This window comes from Phacochoerus africanus, chromosome 2, assembly GCF_016906955.1.
Source record: "Phacochoerus africanus isolate WHEZ1 chromosome 2, ROS_Pafr_v1, whole genome shotgun sequence".
NCBI lineage: Eukaryota > Metazoa > Chordata > Mammalia > Artiodactyla > Suidae > Phacochoerus > Phacochoerus africanus.
In genome coordinates, this window is record NC_062545.1 from 275,042,091 (window position 1) to 275,064,114 (window position 22,024).

General features: G+C 62.1%; 2 protein-coding genes across 4 annotated transcripts; one reads left to right on the plus strand and one right to left on the minus strand.

Moving 5' to 3' along the window:
• Positions 1-47: 47 nt before the first annotated feature.
• Positions 48-15,988, plus strand: POMT1 (protein O-mannosyltransferase 1). 2 transcript variants are annotated; one of them, XM_047768737.1, is made up of 20 exons: positions 48-153; positions 1,237-1,391; positions 2,721-2,827; positions 2,997-3,047; positions 3,594-3,740; positions 4,423-4,534; positions 5,027-5,092; positions 5,176-5,269; positions 5,371-5,526; positions 6,227-6,357; positions 6,653-6,748; positions 7,947-8,039; positions 9,707-9,803; positions 11,294-11,386; positions 11,505-11,625; positions 11,837-11,934; positions 12,494-12,607; positions 13,573-13,699; positions 14,501-14,678; positions 15,282-15,988. In XM_047768737.1, the coding sequence occupies exons 2-20, from the start codon at positions 1,270-1,272 to the stop codon at positions 15,454-15,456; spliced, it is 2,178 nt and encodes a 725-aa protein (XP_047624693.1). In that variant the 5' UTR covers positions 48-153; positions 1,237-1,269; the 3' UTR covers positions 15,457-15,988. The 2 variants fall into 2 exon arrangements, 1 of the variants encoding a protein (XP_047624693.1); XR_007133326.1 differs by lacking the exons at positions 48-153; positions 14,501-14,678; positions 15,282-15,988 and having other exon boundaries at positions 12,494-12,761; positions 13,573-13,612.
• UCK1 (uridine-cytidine kinase 1) lies at positions 15,989-21,737 on the minus strand. Of its 2 annotated transcripts, XM_047768738.1 has the most exons (7): positions 21,508-21,734; positions 20,961-21,120; positions 20,094-20,190; positions 19,866-20,008; positions 19,684-19,778; positions 17,574-17,622; positions 15,989-17,145 (listed from the first exon to the last, which is right to left on the minus strand). In XM_047768738.1, exons 1-7 carry the CDS (start codon positions 21,613-21,615, stop codon positions 16,964-16,966), a joined length of 834 nt encoding a protein of 277 aa, XP_047624694.1. In that variant the 5' UTR covers positions 21,616-21,734; the 3' UTR covers positions 15,989-16,963. The 2 variants fall into 2 exon arrangements, with proteins under 2 accessions (XP_047624694.1, XP_047624696.1); XM_047768740.1 differs by lacking the exon at positions 19,684-19,778 and having other exon boundaries at positions 21,508-21,737.
• Between the last annotated feature and the right edge of the window lie 287 nt (positions 21,738-22,024).

Genomic DNA, 22,024 nt, shown 5'->3' on the forward strand with positions numbered 1-22,024 from the left:
ATCGAGTGCCGAGCGGGCCAGTGGGCCGCGAAGAGTGCCGAGCGGCCTCGCCCCCAACGGTCAGGCCCCCTTCCCCCCGGCCCCCGGCCCCCACCCGCAGGCGGATCCGAGGCGTGGCGGGGAGCAGCTCTGCTGGGACTTGAAGAAACGCGGGTACGTTTGGGGCGTCGGGAACCAGCGCTCAGTCGGGACCAGAGAGCCCGTAGGGGACACGCGGGCGCGACCTGCGGGGAGCCGAGGCCCCGGCGGCGGGGTCCTGCCCGACCAGGCGGCCCGGCCGAGGGCAGGGGCGCACCGGGAAGGGGGCCTGCAGTTAGATGCAGCCTGTGGGAACCCGTCCCCGGGGCGGGTGTGCCCGGGGCAGGGAGGGCGGCGCCCCGGGGCAGGAGAAACCTTTGGGGAAATTAGCGCCCTCAGGAGGGCAAGGGAGTGCCCGGTAGAGGCGTGGGGGCCTCCCAGGGCCTACAGGGTCTCTGGAGAGAAGAGGGGTCCTCGGGGCAGACATAGCTGCAGGGAGAGAAGCGGGCATCCCGGGTAGGTATAGCCTATCGGATAGAAGGAGACCGCCAGAGGCCAGATGCTAGAAAGGGAGTGCCCAGGACAGATGCAGCCTTAAGAGAAGTGGAGCCCAAGGGAAGATGGAAATTTGGGGAGGAAACAGGGTGCCCTATGCAGATGCACCCTCAGTGAGGAAGAAAAGGGGTGCCCAGGGGTTGCTGCTGTCACAAGGCGGGAAGGGAGGGAGGCTCTTGGGGCAGGTGAGGAGACTCCGAGGCTCAGGGGGTGGACGTCACCAGGCTGTAAGCTGGCCACACTGCCCAGGTAGGGAGGGGCTGGGAGGCCATCGCATTGGTTGATGGGAACATTCCGTCCCGAGATTTTTCTTTTCCCTCCCTTCTTTCCCTCCTTCATTCCTTTTTTTATGGCCGCCCATGGCATATGGAAGTTCTCTGGGCCAGGGATTGAATCCAAGCCTCAACTGCAACATATGTCACACCTGCAGCAACTCAGGATCCTTGAAGCCACGGAGCTTGGTCCGGGATCCGTGGCTCTGCAGCGACCTGATCGGCTGCAGTCACCTCCTCAAACCACGTTGCTGCCACCTCGGAAGTCCAGTCCTGAGATTCGCGTTCCCACCGCTGTTAACTGCTGGTGCATGCTGGGTCCTGTCACAGCCTCCTGGAGCCTTCAGGAGGCCACCTGCATTCTGATGTTCGCTATTCCCTGCTTTTCCAGGCCATCCTCCCAGGCCCCCTGCTTTTCTGCAAGATGTTGGGATTTTTGCAGCACCCTGTCATGGTGACGGCTGACATCAACTTGAATGTCGTGGCTCTGACCGTGGTGGGGTTACTGAGCCGACTGTGGAGACTTGCCTACCCAAGGGCTGTGGTGTAAGCCAAACAACTCCATTCCGGGTGAATTAGAAGGAATTGTAATTTGTTCAGCGCCTTGGTGACAGAAATGCCCTTTTTAAACAGCATCAGTGGGAGAGTGATCCTGAGGTGCCTGGTGGTGAGGGTCTTGGGCAGTGAGGGGAGAGGCCCGCTTGTCCCCAAGACAGCCCCTGCAGAGTCCTCCTGTTGGGTCCGGCCCGCTGGTCTGTCATGGGTGCAGTGGCCTTGGGTGACCACGGCCAGTCTGGAGGGTGGAGGGCAGGAGATGGAGGAATTTGCAGGCGAGTCCTCGCTGACGTTAGCGTGTGTTCTTTGTCATATTGGGCAGTGATCGCTGTTGTTATTAAAGGGCCATTTATTGCCTGGCTCGTACATGTGTTCCGTTTCACTTAACCTCTTATCACGGAAACTATCGAACACAGAAGCAGAGAGTATTTCGTCCCCCAGCTCCAGCAGCTACCAGCTCATAGCCAGCCCCTCCCTGCAGCAGGGTTTTTTGAAGCACATCATGGACATTATATTTCATTCATAAACAACTGAGTTTCTATCTCTGAAAAGTCAGGATTCTTGGGAGTTCCCCTTGGGGCACAGCAGAAGTGAATCCAACGAGTATCCATGAGGTTGCGGGTTCGATCCCTGGCCTGGCTTAGTAGGTCAAGGATCCGGCGTGGCCATGAGCTGTGGGGCAGGTCACAGACGTGGCTTGGATCTGGAGTGGCTGTGGCATAGGCTGGCAGCTGCTGCTCGGATTCAGCCCCTAGCCTGGGAACTTTCATATTCCATGGGTGCAGCCCTAAAAAGCAATAAATAAATAAATAAAAAGTCAGGATTCTTAAAAACCACAGTAGTGCCTGCAGTAGCATCACCGCATCTAAAAGATTGACAGCCATCCTTCCTTGTCATAGAGGTGTCTCTGATGTTGTCTGGAATCCTTTTGCTGCAGCTGGCTCCCGCGTGCCTCCCTTTTACCCCTGTGATTGCTTTGTCTGGTCACCAGGTCTGATTCGGACTCTTAGCTACAGGCGCACTGGTGGACAGGTTGATAAGGCTTGCGTCCCCGAGGCCTTCTGAAGGCTGGCTCATAGTTCCTCTGAGACCCAAATGTAGGGAGAGAAAGAGAATCCATGTAAGGGAGCTTTCTCCTGGGGAGGGAGTTTCCCCGCCCATCCTTTCGGATGTGCGATGTGGCCCATGGGAGACACCAAGCGATTGGGGCGAAGGTCTGACCTCTACTGGCCTCTCTGCAGAGTCATTCACCTCCCCTCCTGCCTTTTGTTGACGGGGAAGGGTCCTGGCTGCTGAAAGTAACGTGAGTTTGCTTTTCAGTTTTGACGAAGTGTATTACGGGCAGTACCTCTCCTTTTACATGAAGCGGATCTTCTTTCTGGACGGCAGTGGTCCGCCGTTCGGCCACATGCTGCTGGCCTTAGGAGGTAGGCTCAGTAGGAGAAGTGGCCCTTTAACACCTAGACGTGAAATGCTTTGCGGGCAGACGCCACGTCTCGTGCTTTATTTGTCAGTGTTCCCCTGTTGCCTGCCACAGTTTGGTACTTGAGAAATATTTCCCGAAAGGGATAGTTACTGATGAATCTTGCATTGTAGGTTATTTAGGAGGCTTCGATGGCAACTTTTTGTGGAACAGAATTGGAGCCGGTAAGATGGCGTTTTCACTTCCCTTGTTAACGTGTGTGTGTTAGAACACATACTGTATGAGACGAGAGGTGGGAGCACTCACGGGGCTTCGCAACCATGGTTTAGTCATCTGGGTCCAGGGTGTGAGAAGTTGTATCAACACAAGTGAAAGATTTTCGAAAAGTCTGGTAAATACCTCAGTGTTTACGTACAGTAAGCATCTTGTCTCTGGTTTCTGGTACTCATGGCACACTCTGGGTACGTGGCGTCTGATCGCAGTCATCTTTTGTCCCTATAAATTTTGTGGGTTGCCGTCATGTATTTGGCGATAGATGGGTAAGCTTGGAAAGAAGCACTAACTCATCGCAGAGCCCCCAGCATCCTCCCCACGTGGACTGGGAACTGGGCCTTGGCCACGGGAAGCTCTTTTCAGCGCCTCCGTCCCTGACGTGGTCCCCGGCCTTGCAGACTTGAGTTTTAGTCTGTGCGCGTGATGCTCTGTGTGAAAAGAGCGGGCGGGGTGGGGGGGTGCCCCGTGTGCTCAGCCTGCTGCGCTTGCTTCTCCAGAATACAGCAGCAATGTGCCCGTGTGGTCTCTGCGCCTGCTGCCGGCCCTCGCGGGGGCCCTGTCGGTGCCCATGGCCTACCAGATCATCAGGGAGCTCGGCTTCTCGCACTGCGCCGCCACAGGGGCTGCTCTGCTCATGCTGATCGGTAAGGCCTGGGCCCCTGCCCGCTTTGGGGCAGCCTTTGTCCCGAGTCGGTGTGCAGCCCGGGAAGCCTCCTGGTTTAGCAGAGGTGTGTCCCCCACAGTGTCTGCTACTGGCGGGACGGAGGGAAGCACCTCCCATTCGTCCAGATGGGACTCTGGGAGTCACGCGGTCCCAGGCTGGGGGGTTGTGGGTTCAGACTGTGACGTCACGGAGGTGCAGGCCACGTCCAGCAACGAGCGCCTCCCCCTCCAGCCACCTGTCCTTAAGGGAGGACCTGACCAGTGAGACAGCCTGGGGGGGGGTCTACAGCTGGTCCTCAGGAAAGGTCCCTCCGCCCAGGCCTGGGAACAGGTGAAATTGAGTTGGATGAAAAGAACAGAATCTGGGTTTCTTGCGCGACGAGCCTAACTGGGCCCCTCCCCCAGGGTGTTAGACATGCGGGCGGGTGGCCCTGCAGAGTCTGCGCATCTTCTGCAGGTGAGGGATGAGGCCCGGAAAGGGGCAGCGACTTCCCCAGAGTCGCTAGGCCTCAGGAGCCGTGGATCGGCTTCTGTGGTTCTGGAGCCCGTCCCCTCTGGCCTCTCCGAGGCCAACCTCTCCACCCTCCCGTCCTGTGACGTTTGGCAAGTGGCCTTTCCCGTGGACGCTGGCCTGTAGCCGACACCGTGTCCTCTTCCTGACAGAGAACGCCCTCATCACTCAGTCCAGGCTAATGCTTTTGGAATCTCTGTTGATATTTTTTAATCTGTTGGCCGTGCTGTCTTACCTGAAGTTCTGCAACTCCCAGAAACACAGGTACGGAGCCTGGGACATGTCCTTGGTAGTTCATCAGCAAGAGGAGGGATGTGCCCTTCTGGCTCAGCGGGTTCGGGATGCACATCGTCACAGCTGTGGTGCAGGTCGCAGCTGTGGCTTGGGTTCGATCCCTGGCCCGGGAACTTCCTTGTGCCATGGGCATAGCCAAAAAAAAAAAAAACAGAAAAAAAAAGGAAAGAAGGGCCTGGGAGTGGGGGGTTGCCCACCTGAGCAGGTCTAGTACTTTTCCTGCTGCTCTGGGCACCTAGATTGGCTCTTGGCTCATGACGGTATAAATAAATAACGCCTCTTTCTATAACTTAAACTAACTGAGAAGTTGTTCTGGCCGAAAAGAAAAACTGGTTCCAGACTGCCTGCCATCTTGGGTGGCAAGGAACCCCTTCCTTGTGCCTGGAACTCGGCCCACAGCCTCCCAGGCCCTCGAAAGGCCACCTTCCCAGCTCCCAGCTCCGCTTCTCTGCCTTGCCCCAGGCCCTTCTCTGCGAGCTGGTGCTTTTGGCTGGTGCTGACGGGTGTGGCCTGCTCCTGCGCAGTTGGGTGAGTTTGGCCCACGGGGCTGAGGCGGCATCGGTAGCCTCCCCAGGGTCCCGTCTTCACCTCCCCCTTTGGCGTGTCTGCAGCATCAAATACATGGGTGCGTTCACGTACTTGCTTGTGCTTGGAGTTGCCGCCGTCCACGCCTGGCTTCTGATCGGAGACCGGACGCTCTCCAACGTAGGTGCTGCCGTCGAGGGTGGGCTGAGGCCGGAGGGCGAGGCAGAAAGGCCCAGGGTGCAGGCGCCTTCCTGGGGCGGGCGTGACTCCACCTTCCACAGGTCCGCGTGCTCTGCCACCTGCTCGCCCGCGCGGTGGCCCTGCTGGTCGTCCCCGTCCTCGTGTACTTGCTGTTCTTCTACGTCCACCTGGTACTGCTCTGCCGCTCGGGGCCCCACGACCAAATCATGTCCAGTGCTTTCCAGGCCAGCTTGGAGGTAAAGAGGGCCCCAGCCTCCTTAGAAAGAAGGCCACGCTGGACTGGCTCAGCTTCCCTACTTAAATGCCGCCGTGCGGCCCAGGAGGAAGAAGCGAATCAGGACGCGAGGCCCGGCTTCAGTGTGTCTCCCCGGGACCGCACCCTGATGGGGGCTCTGCAGTGTGACTGCCGGCGGGAGCCCGGCCGCACAGCACAGACGTGCCCTGGCGCCCGCTCCTGCTGGTGGCGGGAAGGAGTCAAAATGCTCCGTGGAGTCGAGGTGCTTGGAAATGCAGGCCAGGAAGTGGACAGACCTGCTCCGAGGGCCGGCTCTGCCGACGGCCAGCACTGTGTTCGGGCCGGTTTCTCTTAACTCACCCACTCCCAGTGTCAGGGGACAGTTGCTCTCCCGCAGGAAGCCTGGAAGCCATCGCTGAGGGTGGCGGGGAGGGACTCTCGGAGGGCCCGGCCCTGGGGCGGCCTCCAGTCAGTAGAGGCTACGGTTCTGTCGCACAGTGTGTCATTGTGGCTCATTTATGACGGGTGATAACCATCCCAGCCCCCGAGCACCTGCCGGAGGGGGAATGGCTGTCAGAGGGGCCAGTGTGGCTGTCACAACTGCTCTCCCCTCCCCTCCCCCCTCTCCTCCCTCCCCCCTCCCCCCTCCCTCTCTCTCTTGCTCTCCCTCCCTCCCTGGCACCCCTTTGCCTCTGCCCCAGGGCGGGCTGGCGCGGATCACGCAAGGCCAGCCCCTGGAGGTGGCCTACGGTTCCCAGGTCACTCTGAAGAACGTCTTTGGCAAACCCGTGCCCTGCTGGCTTCACTCCCACCAGAACACCTACCCCATGATGTAAGGAAAGTTTGTAACTTGAAGGTTATTAAGTGTTGTGTCTGCTCATGTTTTTGCTGTTACCAACTTTCACTTCATGTGAAGAAGCTTGTGAGACAAAAAGAAATTGAGCTCTCAGACCCTGATTGTCAATGAGTCTCATTATTTCTGCATGAAGAATCGCTAGAGGGCCTGGCCGAGCCCCTCTGGGACGTGAATGGCTCTGCACACCTTGCTGGTGGCGGCTGCAGGGACCCTGGGGGCAAGGCCAAGGGCCACCTGGCGCCCCACCCCCAGGTGCCTCCCCTTCTTGCAGATATGAGAACGGCCGTGGCAGCTCCCACCAGCAGCAGGTGACCTGTTACCCCTTCAAGGACGTCAATAACTGGTGGATCGTGAAGGATCCCGGGAGGTGAGCATGGGCCCAGGACACCTCGGCCTCAGTCCAGCCACCTCCCAGTCCACCCACCCACCCTCCTTCCTTCCTCCCCGTCCATGTCCCTCCATCCTCCCCGTCCACACCCCTCCCCCCTCCTCCATGTCCACCCCCCCCCCCGGCCACCCACCCCCCCACGCCCTGTCCATGCTCCCTCCCTCCCTCTCTGGAAGCTTTGGGACCAGCTCAGGGACTTGGGTCTCTCCCCAGCGAGTCTCCGGCCCAGCATCTCCTCCTGGGTGTTCATAGGCTTGTCCCCAACTCCGCCCCGCACCTCACTCACCTTCCTCAGCCACTTCTAGCTTCTGCATCCTAAAGAGGTCTTGGGGTCTTCTCCTTCCCAGCAGTCTGCTTCCACACCCGCCTCCCCCATCGCCCCCGTTCCCCACAGCTCGTTCCCCGCAGCTCCTGCCGTGCTCAGGTGTCCCACTCAGGTGGCAGGTCACACTCCTGCCCAGGCCCCTCCCCCAGCTTCTGAGGCTGTTAGAAGGAATCCAGCCGCTCCTGGAGGCTGCAGCCATGCCCTTGGGCCCCAGCCCCCCTGCAGCCCTGCCCCCGCTCTCGCAGCACTCGCCCTCCTCTGCATCTCTGGAGCCAGGCCGATGCCTGCTGCGGGCTGCACAGGCTGTCCCCACAGCCTGGCAGGGTCCCACTGCTGTGCCCTCTGACTTAACAGTGAGGGTCAGCATTGGGAGGCCGCCCCTGCTGCCCTCCAAGGCTCCACGCCCTCCCCCTGTCACTGTCCTCTGTCTGCCGCTGCCTGTGAGCTCACTCCGTGGTTCCCACCTGGTGCAGTGACCCGAGGGTGGTGGCCTCATCTGGCTTCCTCCTGATGCTCAGCCCCAGCCCAGGGTCAAGGCCTCACAGGCCTTAGTCCTCGTCTGCTGAGTGAACATGGAGCCAGAGTCTGTCTGTCCGAGGATTTCAGGGCAGGTGCAGGCGTTGAGGCAGGTACAGCACAGCTGCCATGTAGCCATGGCAAACGGGCCACACTGGGCAGCTCGGGAAGTGACCCGTGGTTGCAGCAAGTTGCCACAAAGTGTACGCCCTGTGTTTTCACGTGGTCCACTTCCCACAAGGTGCCCACAGACCGAGTGGCCGTGCAACTCCACTCTGGCCGTGTGCTGCCTGGGGCCCTTGACACCCCGGGAGCACGGCCGCGCTCTCTCCCCAGGCACCAGCTGGTGGTGAGCAGTCCTCCGAGGCCCGTGCGGCATGGCGACGTGGTACAGCTTGTACACGGCATGACCACCCGCTTCCTCAACACGTGAGTGTCCGCTCCCCTGGGCAGAGCAAAGCGTGACCTTGCCCTGCACTCGACGCGGGAGGGGGCCCTCGATGGCCGCAGCGGGGGCGCAGTGGCGGGGAGGAGAGCCTTAGTGACCTAAGTGGGACAGTGGCCTCTCACCTGTGCCCATGGGTGATGAGCAGCGTCCTATCCAGAATGAAGGGTGGGCGCCCTTGCAGACAGGGGCCCCCACTGAAAGCAGAAGGGAGTTGAAGAAGGGGGAGCCCTACCTGCTCCCCCCACCTGGCTTCTCCATCGTTGCCATCTCATGGGTCTCAAGACCCCACATTGGTGCCTCCTTGCCCCCTCAAGGAGCTGCTTGCTGGGCCCTCACCGTCTCCCCTTCCCCTGACTCACTTCCTTCTCTCTTCACTCCCACGCCCCCACCCAGGCCCTGTCTGCTTCGTCCCGCGGGGTTGGGAGCCCCCCAGCCGTGTCCCTCCACCCCCTGCACCCAGCAGCCACGGCTCCCTTTGAAAAACACTCTCTACTGGCGTCACTTCTCTACCGAGATCCCTCCAGTGACTTCCGGTGTGACTGTCACAGCAGAATAACGCCCCACCCCTCCCTGCCTGCAGGCCCCCACTCCCTGGTAAACTTCATACCAGTCACTCCCCCCCAACTATCCCCAGAATGAACATGTGCAGCCCCCCACGGCCTCACACTTGCCTCGTCTGCCTGGGTTGTTCTTTGACTCAGGGACAGTGCCCCCCTCCACACCCCCCCAGTAACCCCCTTTATATTCAGCTGTCAGCTGAAATGTCCCATCACCAAAAGCGTTTCTTGCGCGCTGTGCCCGCACTGTGCCCGCCATGTTTGGGCATAATTTGTATCGCTCATGCGCTCACAGGTCGTGTCTGGCTGTGCAGAGCTGTGCAGGCCTCTCTGCTCAGTGTGGGGCCCCCAGCTCCTCCACAGGGCCCTGCGCAGTTTGAGAAAACCGTGATTTCCAAGTGAGTGAACACAGGACCTGGCATGTCTGGATATCTGAAGTCACTGTCACAGAGAGCCCTTGGCCATCCCACAATGTTCTTGGCGCCCCAGCCGTTTCCAAGTCCTGGCGTTGGGAGCCACCAGCCTGTGTGGGCTGAGCTCCTGGGCTTGGTTCATCCTTTGAAAGGGGGATGGTGAGACTCATGGTTTAGACGGACACCTGCCAGACCCCGTGTCCCCGGAAGGCGCTGGTCACTGCGGAGCTTCTGCGCTTACATGCTTTATCGCCAAGCTGGCGGGTGGCTCATCCTTCACGCGGTGGTGCTTGAAGGCCAAGCTGGCTTTGTTTCCTGAAAAGTGGATTTTTTTTCCCCCTTAAAGGGACAGCGAGTGGGCGTTCCCTGGTGGTCTAGTGGTTCGGACTCGGTGCTTTCACTGCTGTAGCCTGTATTCAGTTCCTGGTCCGGGAAGTGAGATTCCCTCATCAAGCTTCTACGTGCTGTGGCCAAAAAAGAAAAAAGAACCCTTCCCTGTTGATGCTCACCTCCAAACCTCCATCGCTTGATCACTTGTTCAGCCTCAGTACCAGGGATGCTGCGGCTTACCAGACAGACAGGGTGCTCACGGCGCTTAGGGGCCAGTGTGTCACATCCCATCCTCCTTGCCCGCCAGGGGCAGTGGGTGCTTTTCAGCCGTGTCGTTTGGTTTTCCAGGCATGATGTGGCGGCCCCCCTGAGCCCCCACTCACAGGAGGTCTCCTGCTACGTGGACTACAACATCTCCATGCCTGCCCAGAACCTCTGGAGGCTGGTGAGTCCCATGCCCAGCCCCCACCTCCGCGACACGAGCCTGGTCCGGACCGCGCCCTTCAGCATCGTGATCGGGGGCGAGATTAGGTCCACGGTTTTCAGTCAAAAAAAGGTGTAGCTCTTTTCACAGAGCACAGCCTCGGCGTTGTACAGAACGTGGGGCTCGGGTGTTTTTCTTGTATCAGAGGGTGTTGCTCCGGGCACAAAGCTCCTGCTCGTGTGGGGCGCTGCCACAGGGCTGGGCTGGCGCTGCCGGGAGAAGGCGCCCTCCTGCTGTTTAGGCTCTGGGCCTTGTGAACACCCAGGATCGGGGCTCTGGCCACCCTGCCTTGCCCGGGAACCTCATCAACCCTCGCTCAGGATAAGCCAGGCTCTCCCTGGGGACTGGCTGTGCTGTCCGCGGAGCGATCCCGGCACCACCCTCCCAGTCCCAGCCAGCGGTCACCCACCTCCACGCTGCACGTGCTGCCCTGGGCAAGGCGGCGGGAGGGAAGCTCCGTTACTGGGCTGTTATTGGGTTGTTGGACCGTCCGAAGGCAGGGACGGAGCACGAAACGCAGCGCTGGCGATTGCCCTGGCCCAGCCTTGGGGAGAGCCAGGCTCCCTTGAGCCTCATCCGTAGCACCAGCGCCCCCGCCCCCACCATTGGGCTCTCGACGGTGTGTGAGTGAGGCCGTCTGCCTCTGCCCCTCCTGCCCTGTTCTGCTGTGATGCGATTGTTACCATGCCCTTGTCCCTGGGATTCTCCTGAAGGTCCCCCCGCCCCCTTGCTGCCAAGGCTCATTGCTGATCCCTGTCCTGCTCCTTGGGCCCCACGTTCAGCCCCACACGCCCGCTTTTCCAGGAACCGAGGCTCAGGGAACAGGGCAGACGGCTCACTGGAGGTGTGGCCCCAGCCAGGCCTCACCCTGCGCCCACTTAGGCCCCCCGGTCCCCGCTCGTCAGTAGCTCCTGACCTCATGGGGGCGTCACCAGTAAGTTAAATATAAGTTAAATACGACCGTGCCAGGCTCTGCAGATAGTAGGCTTTTATTTCCCAGCGTCGCGAGTCCACTCCAAGGGCACCTCTTCAGGGACCGTGTCTCACTTTCCTGTGCTCCATCTTTGTGTTTGGCTGAACCTTCTCAGTGAACAGGCGTCGCAGAAGCTCAAGGAGGACCGTCCATCTTTAAGTCCCCACTGAAAAGGCTGCCCTGAGAAGCCTCTGGACGAGGACGAGGATGAGGGTGGCGGGTCCCCCCCACCCCCATGCAGCCTCTGGAGAGGGGCCCTGCCCCCGCAACCCCCATGCAGCCTCTGGAGGATGGCGATGCCTCCCGCCCCCACCCCCTTGCGCGGGTGTCAGGAATAAAGTCCACGGCAACATCCAGGACCGGCCCTCGGCTCCCCTTCGGGGCCTGTCCCCCGGCAGCAGACGAAGTCAGTGTCCCCGTTTGGTGCCTGCTCTTCGTTTCGCCCTTAAGGAGAACGGGACGGGCGGCTGTCTTACAGGACGTTGTGAACAGGGAGTCGGACGCGGGCGTGTGGAAGACCATCCTGTCCCAGGTCCGCTTCGTGCACGTCAACACCTCGGCCGTCCTGAAGGTGAGCGGCCGCCCCCACCCAGCTCCCGCCCCGGGCGGGACCGACCCCCCCCCCCCCCCGAGCTGCCGCCGCCCCAGCCGAGGGCCCCCGTCATGCCCTCCGTCTCCCTCGCTGGCAGCTGAGCGGGGCGCACCTCCCGGACTGGGGCTTCCGGCAGCTGGAGGTGGTCGGGGAGAAGCTGGCCCGCGGCTACCACGAGAGCGCCGTGTGGAACGTGGAGGAGCACCGCTACGGCAAGAGTGAGGCCCCGGCTGTCCTGGGGCGCCCTGCGTGGGCGGGCGGAGGCGGCGAGCCCCCCCAGAGACGGGACGCGGGCCCCGGAAGGCAGCGTGGGCTGAGCCCTGGGGCCCGAAAGAGCCTGAGCGGGTGGAGCCCCGCGCGGTGGGGAGGACCCCGGCCCAGGCTCCCTGACCCACCGGCGGCTTCTTCGGCTTGGGGTGTGTCTGTCAGGCCAGGAGCAGAAGGAGAGGGAGCTGGAGCTGCACTCACCCACGCAGATGGACGTCAGCAGGAACCTGAGCTTCATGGCCAGGTTCTCGGAGCTGCAGGTGACAGGCGGGCGGAGGGAGGCCTGATCTGGCTGACAGGCAAAGCACCGAGGCCGGCAGCACTCCATGGCCCTGCGTCGGCCTCTACACCAGGCCCTGACCGGCTGGGAGGGAGCCTTTCTCTGTCCACTGTGAGCGACACGCACACACTGTCGGCCCCCGCCTGTGGCCGTCCTGCCTGTGGCTTCGCTGGCAGGACAGTCGGGAACCAAGGAGGCTCTGCAGTGTGACATTGCCACACAGGTCAGGTCCGAACGGGCCCCGTCAACACGATGCAGCCCTAGAGAGGTCAGAACCAGACGTGGGTCCCCATGGCAAAAGTGTCCTTGGCACCCAGCCCCGTCCCGTGACAGACGCGGGGCCGGCGCTGGGAGTGGGGCCACAGCCAGGTTGTGATTCAGGTCTCCCGATGGGCGCGCCTGCCCGCCGTGGCGCTGCCCCTGCTGTGGGTGTGGCCCGGCCGAACTGGAGGTTGGACGCGCTCGTGAAAGGGGCAGATCCCTGAGCGATGGAGGTGCCTGGCCGGCCGTGACTCCCAGAGGCCCCTGCTTTGTTGCAGTGGCGGATGTTGGCGGTGAGAAGCGATGACTCAGAGCACAAGTACAGCTCCACGCCGCTGGACTGGGTCACGCTGGAGACCAACATCGCCTACTGGCTGCACCCCCGGACTAGTGTAAGCAGAGCCTTTGTGCGCGCAGAGCTGTCCCGTGACCTCAGGAGCAGCCGTCGCATGTGACCGAGGCCCAGCCTTGCGACGTCTTTCCTGACAAAAGCCTTGGCCTTGCTTCCCCCGAGTGCTTCGGTGGCCCACACGGCCAGGGCGTCAGGTCTCAGCGCCTCTGCAGATCACGGGGAACCGAGCTTCACTGCAGACACGGGAGCACATGGTTCCGCTTCTCTGGCAAATGTGGTTTGGTTTTGTTGTTTGGGGCGGGGTTTTTTGTTTTGTTTTGTTTTGTCTCTTTAGGGCCGCACCTGCAGCATATGGAATTTCCCAGGCTAGGGGACTGCATCGGGGCTGCAGCTGCTGGCCTACACCAGAGCCACAGCTACACCAGATCCGAGCTGAGTCTACAACCCACACCACAGTTCACGGCGCAACGCCGGATCCTTGACCCACTGAGTGAGGCCAGGGATCCAGCCCGCATTCTCATGGATACTAGTTGGGATCTTACCCAGTGTGCCACCCTGGGAACTCCGCAGACGTGGTTTTTAAGAGAATCCTATGAAGCTCCTGGTATCTGGGCGGTCAGGGCTCTGTTTACGCATCGTCTCCCTCCACCTGGGGGGCCGGACGCAGCATAGAGTCAGTGCCCAGGACTCGGCCACCGTGAGCCGTGTTGAGGAGGCTGCCTGGCTCCTTCCCGGGAGTGGGGCAGCGATTGCAGGCTGGGAATCGGGGTCTGGGATGAGGGCTGCTCAGCACCCAGTGGCTCAGCATCAGCCCCTCCGAGAGCAGCTCTGCGGGGAGAAGGAAATCGCGTCTCCTCCTGGTTCTCTGTCTCAGCTTGTAGAGCTGGGAGCCTTGGCACTTCTGTAGAGAGGCTCTCACCGGGGCAGGCACGGCCCAGGGTGGGGACGTGGGAGGGGCCTGCGGGCAGCAGCTTGGCTGGGATGACTGTGTCTCTGTGCCTGCAGGCGCAGATCCACCTGCTGGGCAACGTGGTGATCTGGGCCTCGGCCAGCCTCGCCACCCTGGCCTACGTCCTGCTCTTCCTTTGGTACCTGCTCAGGCGCCGGCGGCACATCTGCGACCTCCCCGAGGGTGAGCGCGGCTGCCCGAGCACAGCTCACGCCCCTTCCTCCTGGTTCTGACAGGAGCTCCTCGGGCTTCCGTGTCAGCCCAGCCGCGGTGGGAAGCAGGGCCTTAAGCCGACCTCTGTTTCTGTCTCAAGGGAACGTCCATGATGTCTGCCTCCCCAGAGACAGGGTTGCAGTCCGGTTCCCACATGGCCTTCCAGGCCTCTCTGGGGAAGTGCAAGTGACAGGTGGGATCCTGGATCCCAGAAGCCCTGGAAGTGGCAGATGGGACAGAGTGGCCTGCAGGCACTTAGTCAAGGGTGACTGTTTGCAAGGACAGAGACCCCCTTAAAACCATCGAGAAACAGGAAACGAGCAAACACCCATGGCAGGGCGCCCAAGGCCATCGGGACAGGGAGGCACCTTCTCCGGGCTCAGCTCCAAGCTGGTCACTGTCCTCTGACTCCCTGCTCCCTTGAGCGGGTGCAGGATCCAGTGCCCCCCGCCCCCACACTGCTCCCTGTGGAGTGAGACCCAGCTCCCAATTCCTGGGAGAGCCAAGGTCAGCGAGGAATAGAGAATAAGCCAGGCCAGGACCCAAGGGGCTGGTATTTCTCACAAAGGGGACAGTAGGACCGCAGGAAGTTACAGGAGGTCTGTGCTTCCTCCAGAGATGCTGGGAAGGGCTGGGGGGAGGACAGAGAAATCAGGAGCGGCGGGCACGTGGGTCCCTTGTGGACAAGGAAGCCAGCCAGCCTGTTGGGCCGCAGAGAGCTTCCTGGCTCCAGCCGTCGGCAGCACTGGCTGAGATGGCCTTTCCCTGCAGACTCCTGGCTGCGCTGGGTGCTGGCTGGGGCTCTGTGCGCCGGGGGCTGGGCCGTGAACTACCTGCCCTTCTTCATGGTGGAGAAGACGCTCTTCCTCTACCACTACCTGCCCGCCCTCGCCTTCCAGATCCTGCTGCTCCCTGTGGTCCTGGAGCACGTCAGCCACCACCTCTGCAGGTGCGCGGCCTTCGCAGCAGCACCCCGGGGGTCAGGGTCCAGGGGCGTCGCCAGTGGTGATCTCGGTGTGACGGGGACTCGGGACTGGGTTAGGGCCACGAAAGGGGCACAAGCAAGGCTCCGTGGGGGTCAGAGGATGGAGCGAAGGCGGGTGGGAGGTGGAGGTGGCTGACGCGGGTGGGAAATGGGGAAGGAGCTTCAGGCCTGGAGAACAGCAGGCAAAGAGGAATCATGGGGTGTGTCCCAGGGCAGCTCGTGTTTGTGGCTGGAGGTGTGACGTGTGACAGATGAACCAGGAAGCTCCAAACGAGCCCGTCCGGAGGCCAGAGCAAGGGGCGCAGCCTCTGGTCCTCAGGGGCCTCAGAATCTCAGTGGGGCTGTTCGGTGGTAATTAGGCTGCTTTTGGGGGACAAGGCTCCGGCATCTGCGCTCCGATAGAGCAGAGGCTGTACAGGTTCTGGAAGCAGGCGTGAGGAGGGCAGGGCCCAGCACATCAGGCGGGATGTGATGAGGGCTGATTGGGGGGGGGGGCAGGAAGAGAAAGGCCAGGTCAGGTGACCACGAGTGCCAGCCCCCCACGCCATGCTCTGCTCCGGCCCGCAGGTCCCAGCTCCAGAGGAGCCTCTTCCACGCGCTGGTGGTGGCCTGGTTCGCCTCTGCCTGTCACGTGTCCAACATGCTGCGCCCACTAACCTACGGGGACAGGTCGCTCTCCCCCAGCGAGCTCAGGGCCCTTCGCTGGAAAGACAGCTGGGACATCTTGATCCGAAAACACTAGTGCACACGAACCCGGCAAAGGACGGCAGCGCCGAGGTCAGGACGAGGCAGAACCGCCTTGGAGGAGCGGCTCTGGGCTTGGTGGAGACTCCGGCTTGGCGAGGGTTCTTTTCTTGAAGCAGCCGTCTGAGAACCGCCTCATCCTGAGCCGTAAAGAGCATGCCCGCCGTCCACCCCCCCGCCACTGCCCCGGCCTGCGGAGTGTGGCGCGGCTGGTGTGGGACATGGTGACGGGGACAGAAGGCCGGGAGCGAGTTCAGGCGAAACCAGATAAGGCCCCCGGCTTGTTCCTGTCCCCCTGTCCCAGCACCCCAGTGAGGCCTGAGGAGTCAGCCTGACGCTTCAGAGGCTACAGGAACGGCAGACTTGGATGAGGCTGTGGGGCCCTGGGTGCTCCCCTCACGTTGCTGACTTGAAAACCCCCACCCCGAGGTTCTGCGCGAGGCGTGAGCCGCTCCCACGGTAGCGTTTCCGTCACCCGCGCACTTCCGTGTCCTGCTGACTTGGTGTCATTAAACAGGGACAAACCGGCATCCGTGTTGGGAGTTATTTATTGGTTCTCTCTCCACAAGGGCACAAAGAGCCTGGAAAAACTGTCACGTAGACATCAGGTCAGCCACCAAGCTCAGCCAAGCGCAACCCATGTCGCGGGTGACTGCGGTTGGCGCTTGACAGCTGGCGGCACCAGGAGAGGATCACTTGTACAGACACGCCGCCACGCGGGAGGGAGAGAGGACAAACCAGGACAGGACCACACGTGTCGGTGAGGCACAGGTGCTGGGTGGGCAAGGGACTAGTGCCTGGAGGCGGCGACATCCGCTCGCACCTCCTGTCCACACACCTCGGCCGGGCTGGGCGCCCCGGCCTTGGCCACAGCTGACATCAGGGGAGGCCCGTCTACACAGCAGCCGGGGCTTAGCGGCCCCAGGCAGGGCCGCACGATGACGCTGTGCCTGTCGGAAGGCAGACCCCCACCAGGCGGGCCTGGGCTGGGCGAGGGACCCGCCTCTGTCGGGTGCTGGTTAAGGAAAGGCTTGCTCCCCGGGGCTTCCCCCCCGGCTCAGCCTCGGAGACGGGCTCACGACCCACTGGTGGTCACAGGGAGCTCGCGTGTCAGGAACTGGAGTAAACAGAAAACACGTGGTTGTGCAACGCACAGAGCAAGAGCCGTCCTCAGACTCGACCTCGGTCAGCGTGCGAGCACATCGCGCAGAACCTGCGCTGTGGGTTCTCCGTCGGGGTCTCAGCCGCTGCCTCAGCGTCCCCAGAACACGCGCCTGGCTCGCTGAAGCACGTTCTGTGGCCTGCCTCGGAGCTAGAGACCTTTACGCCTCCTCAGCACGAGGAAGCGGGTGGAAACGTCAGGGCGGAGAACCCGGCAGACCCAGTCGGAGTGACCCGGCCGGGCTTCCCACGGCGGCGAGGGATGCCTGGACCCCGACCCCACCCTGGCCGTACCAGCCTCGGAGAGGACGTGTCCGCTGCGTCTCAGGGACAGCGCCCGCTCCTCAGTGGGGTCTGCTGCTGGACTCCCGGTGGGACCGTTTGCCCGAGGCCAGCACCCCGGGGTGGTCGCCCGGCTCCGGAAACGTCCTCTTGTAGCTGCGCCCGTTGGCCCCTCCGCGGTGCCACTTGCAGACGTCGCCGTTGAGGATGTCCTGGATGTGCTGCACGATCAGGTTGATGGCCACTGCAGCGGAGACGGGGCGGGGTCAGCCCACCCAGGCACAGCCGGCCTCCGCGAGGGCCGCGAGGGCCGCCCCCACCGAGGCGCCCGCGTGTTGCTGAGTCTCGGCCCAGGCAGGTGCACGCCGGGACCCCAGCACCCGCCTGAGCTGGGCAGCGAGGGTCTGCCAGTTAACCCTGGCTACGTGCTTTCTGCTCACAAGTGACTCCCTGTCTAAGTTTTCCGTACATGTTTTTTCCTACCAGTTTTACAGAGAGACAAGGGACGTGTCAGTTTCAGGTGCACGTCGTGTTAAATGTTTTCCTAAGTGCACTTTAAACCTGTGCCGCGGGTGTACACAGGACAGGCCTCTCGGGAACCACGACAGGATGGGCGGTGCCTACTTCCTGGCCCTGGGGGGAGTGGGGGCAGCCGCCAGGCCCAGTTCTTACCCATGTTGTCGACGCCTCGAGGGATTATCACATCGGCGTACTTCTTCGTCTGCAAGGCAAGAAGAGGGTCTTAAAGGATCTGTCCCCGAGGTGACTTCAACCTGCTTGGGGCTAGATTCAGGGGAGCAGGCCCGGGTCGCCGTGGCAGATGGGGGGCTTCGGGGCTGCTCTCAGCCGGGTGAGAGACAGAGATCCAGAAGTCAGGGAAAGTGAGCGGAGGCAGCCGGAAGAAATGGCACTTTCCTCCCGCCGCCTCAGATGTTCCTCTCCCCACGAACACCGTGTGGGGGCTGGTTCTCCGTGCTGACCACCCGACCCACGGGCCGGGGGAGCGGGCGCCCTCCCGCTGCACGTGGCCTTCTCCTGCTGCCCTTAGGAACCTCCTCTGAGAACCCAGGCGTGAGCCGGGCGGGCCGCGGTGTTCGCAGCCCTGTGACAGCCGAGGAGGGCCGCAACCAGATGCTGCTGAGGGGGCCTCGTCTGGAAGGAAGCGAGGGAGGCAACGGTCTGGGCCAAGAGACCGGCAGGCCCTAGAGCGTCGCTGGCGAGTGGATTTGGGCCAAGGAGGCCTGAGGAGAGGTGAGCTCAGAGGTGGGCGGAACCGGGTCCCGGGGCGGCTGTGTCTGCAGGCAGTGGAACCCACTGAAGGCGTGAAGACCAGGGCCGCCTCCCGCAGGGTGGGTTCAGTGCGGTGGGCGGCCTGGGGGAAGGGGGAGACGACCAGCAAAAAGCTGATGCCACGACCTGGCCAGCTCCGCGGCCCTCGACGTGTGGCCGTATGTAACGCGGGGGGAGGGAGGAGCCAGGCCAAGAATGGCCCTGCTTCCACCGGGGCACCGGACACACTGGGTGCCCAGTTTTATTGCAAACTAACTTCGTTGCCAAATGTCTTTCTGTAGGTAAGCAAGAAACTGCAACAATTTACTTTTCTAATCATTTTCCAGAAACTTCAAAGAACATAAATGTAACATTAAAAATAGTAGAGCTGGGAGTTCCCGTCGTGGCGCAGTGGTTAACGAATCCGACTAGGAACCATGAGGTTGCGGGCTCGGTCCCTGCCCTTGCTCAGTGGGTTAACGATCCGGCGTTGCCGTGAGCTGTGGTGTAGGTTGCAGACGCGGCTCGGATCCCACGTTGCTGTGGCTCTGGCGTAGGCCGGCGGCTACAGCTCCGATTCAACCCCTAGCCTGGGAACCTCCATATGCCGTGGGAGCTGCCCAAGAAATAGCAACAACAACAACAACAACAACAAAGACAAAAAAAAAAAAAAATAGCAGAGCTGGAACTCATGGGTCCTACTCATCTAAAGCAGGAATCCTGATTCTAATTCCTTTGTGCTGTATTCTTCCCTTTAAAAAGCAAAACATTGGTGTTCCCACTGTGACGCAGTGGGTTGAGAATCCAACTGCAGCGGCTCAGGTTGCTGCGGAGGTGTGGGTTCGACTCCCAGCCCTGCACAGTGCGTTCAAGAATCCGGCACTGCCGTAGCTGTGGGTTTGACTCAATCCCTGGCCCAGGAACTTCCAATGTGCTGTGGGTACAGCCATTAAAAAAAAAAAAGCACGATATTGCTATATTTCCCTTTAAATCCCTCTATGAGTCCCATCTAGTCAAAAAGGCAAGACGGAGGAAAAGACGGATGGCCTCCTCGCCACAAGCCAACTGGACCTTCCAGCGCCCACGCCGGCCCAAGGCAGCCCAGAGGAGCACATGGCTGGATGAAGTTAATTAAGCACCTGCTATTTGCCAGACACCAGGCTGGCAGTGAGGAGACAAAAGCCCTGCCCCCGTGAAGCCCCCTCTTCTAAGGGGGGGCGGCAAGGAAATGGTCAGTCAGCTGACAGGCAGTGCCCTGGAGAGACGCAGGCCGTGCAGGTGTCGGGGCGAAGGCCTGGGGCGGGGAGGAGGCAGGCAGTGGGTGGGGGGAGAACAGAGGACCATTCACGCCTGAGAAGTGCTCCCTGGCCGCGTGGGCACAGTCAGCTCAACTCTCCCTTCATCAACAGGCCACGCTCCCCCCCCGCCCCAGCCCCGCTCTCCGAGGACCGGGCGGCGCGGGCCCTCCGGAAAGGGGGGCACAAGGAGGCCCCCGAGCTCGCGAGGCAGGTACCGGCAGGCAGAACTCCTCGAAGGCCGGCTTGACGAAGGTGGTGTACTGCGTCAGGATCTGCTCCAGGTCGCGCCCGCGCTGCACGTCCCGGAGCACTGCGGCGACAGGAGCAGGCGGTGACCCCGAGACCCCACACCCGCAGCCGCCCCGGCCGGGGGCAGGGAGGCTCGCGGCCGCCTCACCTCTTCGCGACAGCCTGACGTCAGAGTCGGTGTCCACGAAGAGACGCAGGTGGAACATGTCCCGGATCTCCTGGGAGTAGAAGACCAGGATCCCCTCGAACAGGACCACGTCCGCGGGGTAGACCACCGTGGTCTCCGCTAGCCTGCGGGCAAGCCCAGGAGGGCACTGACTCCGGGCCGGGGACACATCCTGGCGGGGGGGGGAGGGGGCCGCGGGCGCCTGCTCACCTGGAGTGGGTCACGAAATCATAGGTTGGGACCTCAACAGTTTTGCCCTCCACAATGCGTGTCAGCGTCCTGTGCATCAGCTCATTATCAAAAGCATCTGCAGGGGTGGAAGAAAAGGCCAGGCAATGCCACTGTCCCGGCGTGGGGGCAGGTCGGCACTGGCTCTGCCCCGGGGTCAGCACAGCTGGGTGCTGGTGATTCCAAAGACCCTAGGGGGCAGACACAGGTCTCTGATCGCCCAGCCCGGGAGGTCGGGGTGCTGGGCGGCTTTTCTCTCCCCTTCTGGAAAATAACTAAACGGACGCTTCTCAGGCCTTCTTCCCGTGGAATGGAGTAGAGATGGGAGCCAGCCACAGGGCGGAATCTTCTAGTAGCAGCAGGCAGGGGCAGCCTGGCTCTTCCCCCTTATCCATCCCATCTTGACCTGTTCCGCTGGCCCCTGACCAGACCAGGAAACGGAGCTTCAAAGGCCTCTGGTCCGCGTTTACACGCTGCCTCCCACTGCTGGCCTCTGGAGGACTCTGCCCCCCAGGGCGGGTGGGGAAACGAAAGGCCACAGTGGATGTGGCCTGTGCAGAGGGCCCTTAGCACAGGAAGCAGGGGGACAGCTCCATGACCACAGAAGTTAGGGGCAGAGCAGTGGTCCTGAAGACCTCCTGGGGTGTGGACTTCCTGAGAGTGCCACCCAGGGAGCCACCCAGGGACCAGAGAGCTTGCGAGTGACCTCCTGACTCAGGCACGCAGCCCGCCACCGCGGTGATTTCACGCAACCACTCAGGTCTCTTCTTGTCCCTGTCCAACCCGGACCCAGTCTCTGTGGTCTGCCTCCTCCCCCACTCCCTCCTCACCCCTGGGCTCTCTCTCTACCTGGATGGTCAAAATTGTACTGTCCCTTCAAGGCCTTGGCCTTCTGTTCCGGGGTCAGGACCTTATAGAACCTGTCTTGGCTCAGGATGACCAGCTTCCGCTGCCTGTGGTCTACTTCATTCTGTCCCAGCAGCTCCATGATCTTCTCACATACAGTTGACTGGGAACACAGAAACAGGATCCCCGCCTGGAAACGCCCACCCTGACCCAGCAACTCCCTGAGGGGCTGCCAGACCGGCCAGTGGCAGGTGGGGCTGCACTTGGCGGGAGGGCCTCGGGGCACCGGCTGGAGCCGCGCAGGCCTAGAAGCCACGAGAGGCCAGGCCAGCGGGGAGTCTGGGGTGGCCCCCAGGGTCCAGGGCTCGGCTCCCCCCTCCTCTTGCCTGCGCCGGGTCCAAGCCTAGTCCTCCGGGGACCCTCCGCCCCCAGCCTCAGCAGCTTGGGGCTGGGGTCTCTCTTTGGACAAAGGCCGCATCGGGCCCCGGAATCCCAAGGGACCGGGGGTCGGGGTGACGCGCAGGCCCCGCCGCGCCGCCCAGCCCCTTACCTTGCCGCTCGCGGTGCCGCCGCTCACCCCGATCAGGAAGGGCCGCTGGTGAGGACGGTCCGCCTCGGGCGCCGCGCCCTCGCAGTCCCCGCCTCCAGCCGCAGCCATCCCCGGCGCCGCTCGCCCGCATCGGGTTCCTCGCTCCCGCCGCCACCCCGAACCAGCCGGCCAGCCAGCCCCAGCGCAGAGATCTGAGACGCTGCCCCCCAGCTCCACTTCCGGGAGGCAAGCGGCCGCGGGCGCGCGCGGGGCACGGCGGGACTTGTAGTCCCAGGCAGCCGAAGGCGCTGCGCATGCGTGGGCCGGGCCCGGCCGCTGCTCCCAGTGGATGCTGAGCGGCCGCTCCGTGGCAGGTTTTTTGCTTTGTGTTTTTTGTTTGTGTTTTTGCTGCAAAGGACAAAAGTCACTCAGTACCGTAACTAGCTGCAGGCATCTCCAGATGCGGGGCAGCCTCCGGGAAGGTTCCCTCCACCCGTTGGAAATGATCCCCTCCGGACTGAAAGGCTAGAGTGGGGAC

What these genes read in the sequence shown, in the direction of transcription:
- POMT1 (XM_047768737.1), top strand. Translation starts at nt 1,270, where the DNA reads ATGTTGGGATTTTTGCAGCACCCTGTCATGGTGACGGCTGACATCAAC. An exon ending in GTGGAACAGAATTGGAGCCG is followed by an intron (nt 3,048 to 3,593) that starts GTAAGATGGCGT and finishes TTGCTTCTCCAG; the next exon opens with AATACAGCAGCAATGTGCCC. An exon ending in TGCTCTGCTCATGCTGATCG is followed by an intron (nt 3,741 to 4,422) that starts GTAAGGCCTGGG and finishes TCTTCCTGACAG; the next exon opens with AGAACGCCCTCATCACTCAG.
- UCK1 (XM_047768738.1), bottom strand. Translation starts at nt 21,615, where the DNA reads ATGGCTGCGGCTGGAGGCGGGGACTGCGAGGGCGCGGCGCCCGAGGCG. An exon ending in CGTCAGGCTGTCGCGAAGAG is followed by an intron (nt 19,779 to 19,865) that starts GTGAGGCGGCCG and finishes CTGTCGCCGCAG; the next exon opens with TGCTCCGGGACGTGCAGCGC. An exon ending in TCGAGGAGTTCTGCCTGCCG is followed by an intron (nt 17,623 to 19,683) that starts GTACCTGCCTCG and finishes CTTGCCTTGCAG; the next exon opens with ACGAAGAAGTACGCCGATGT.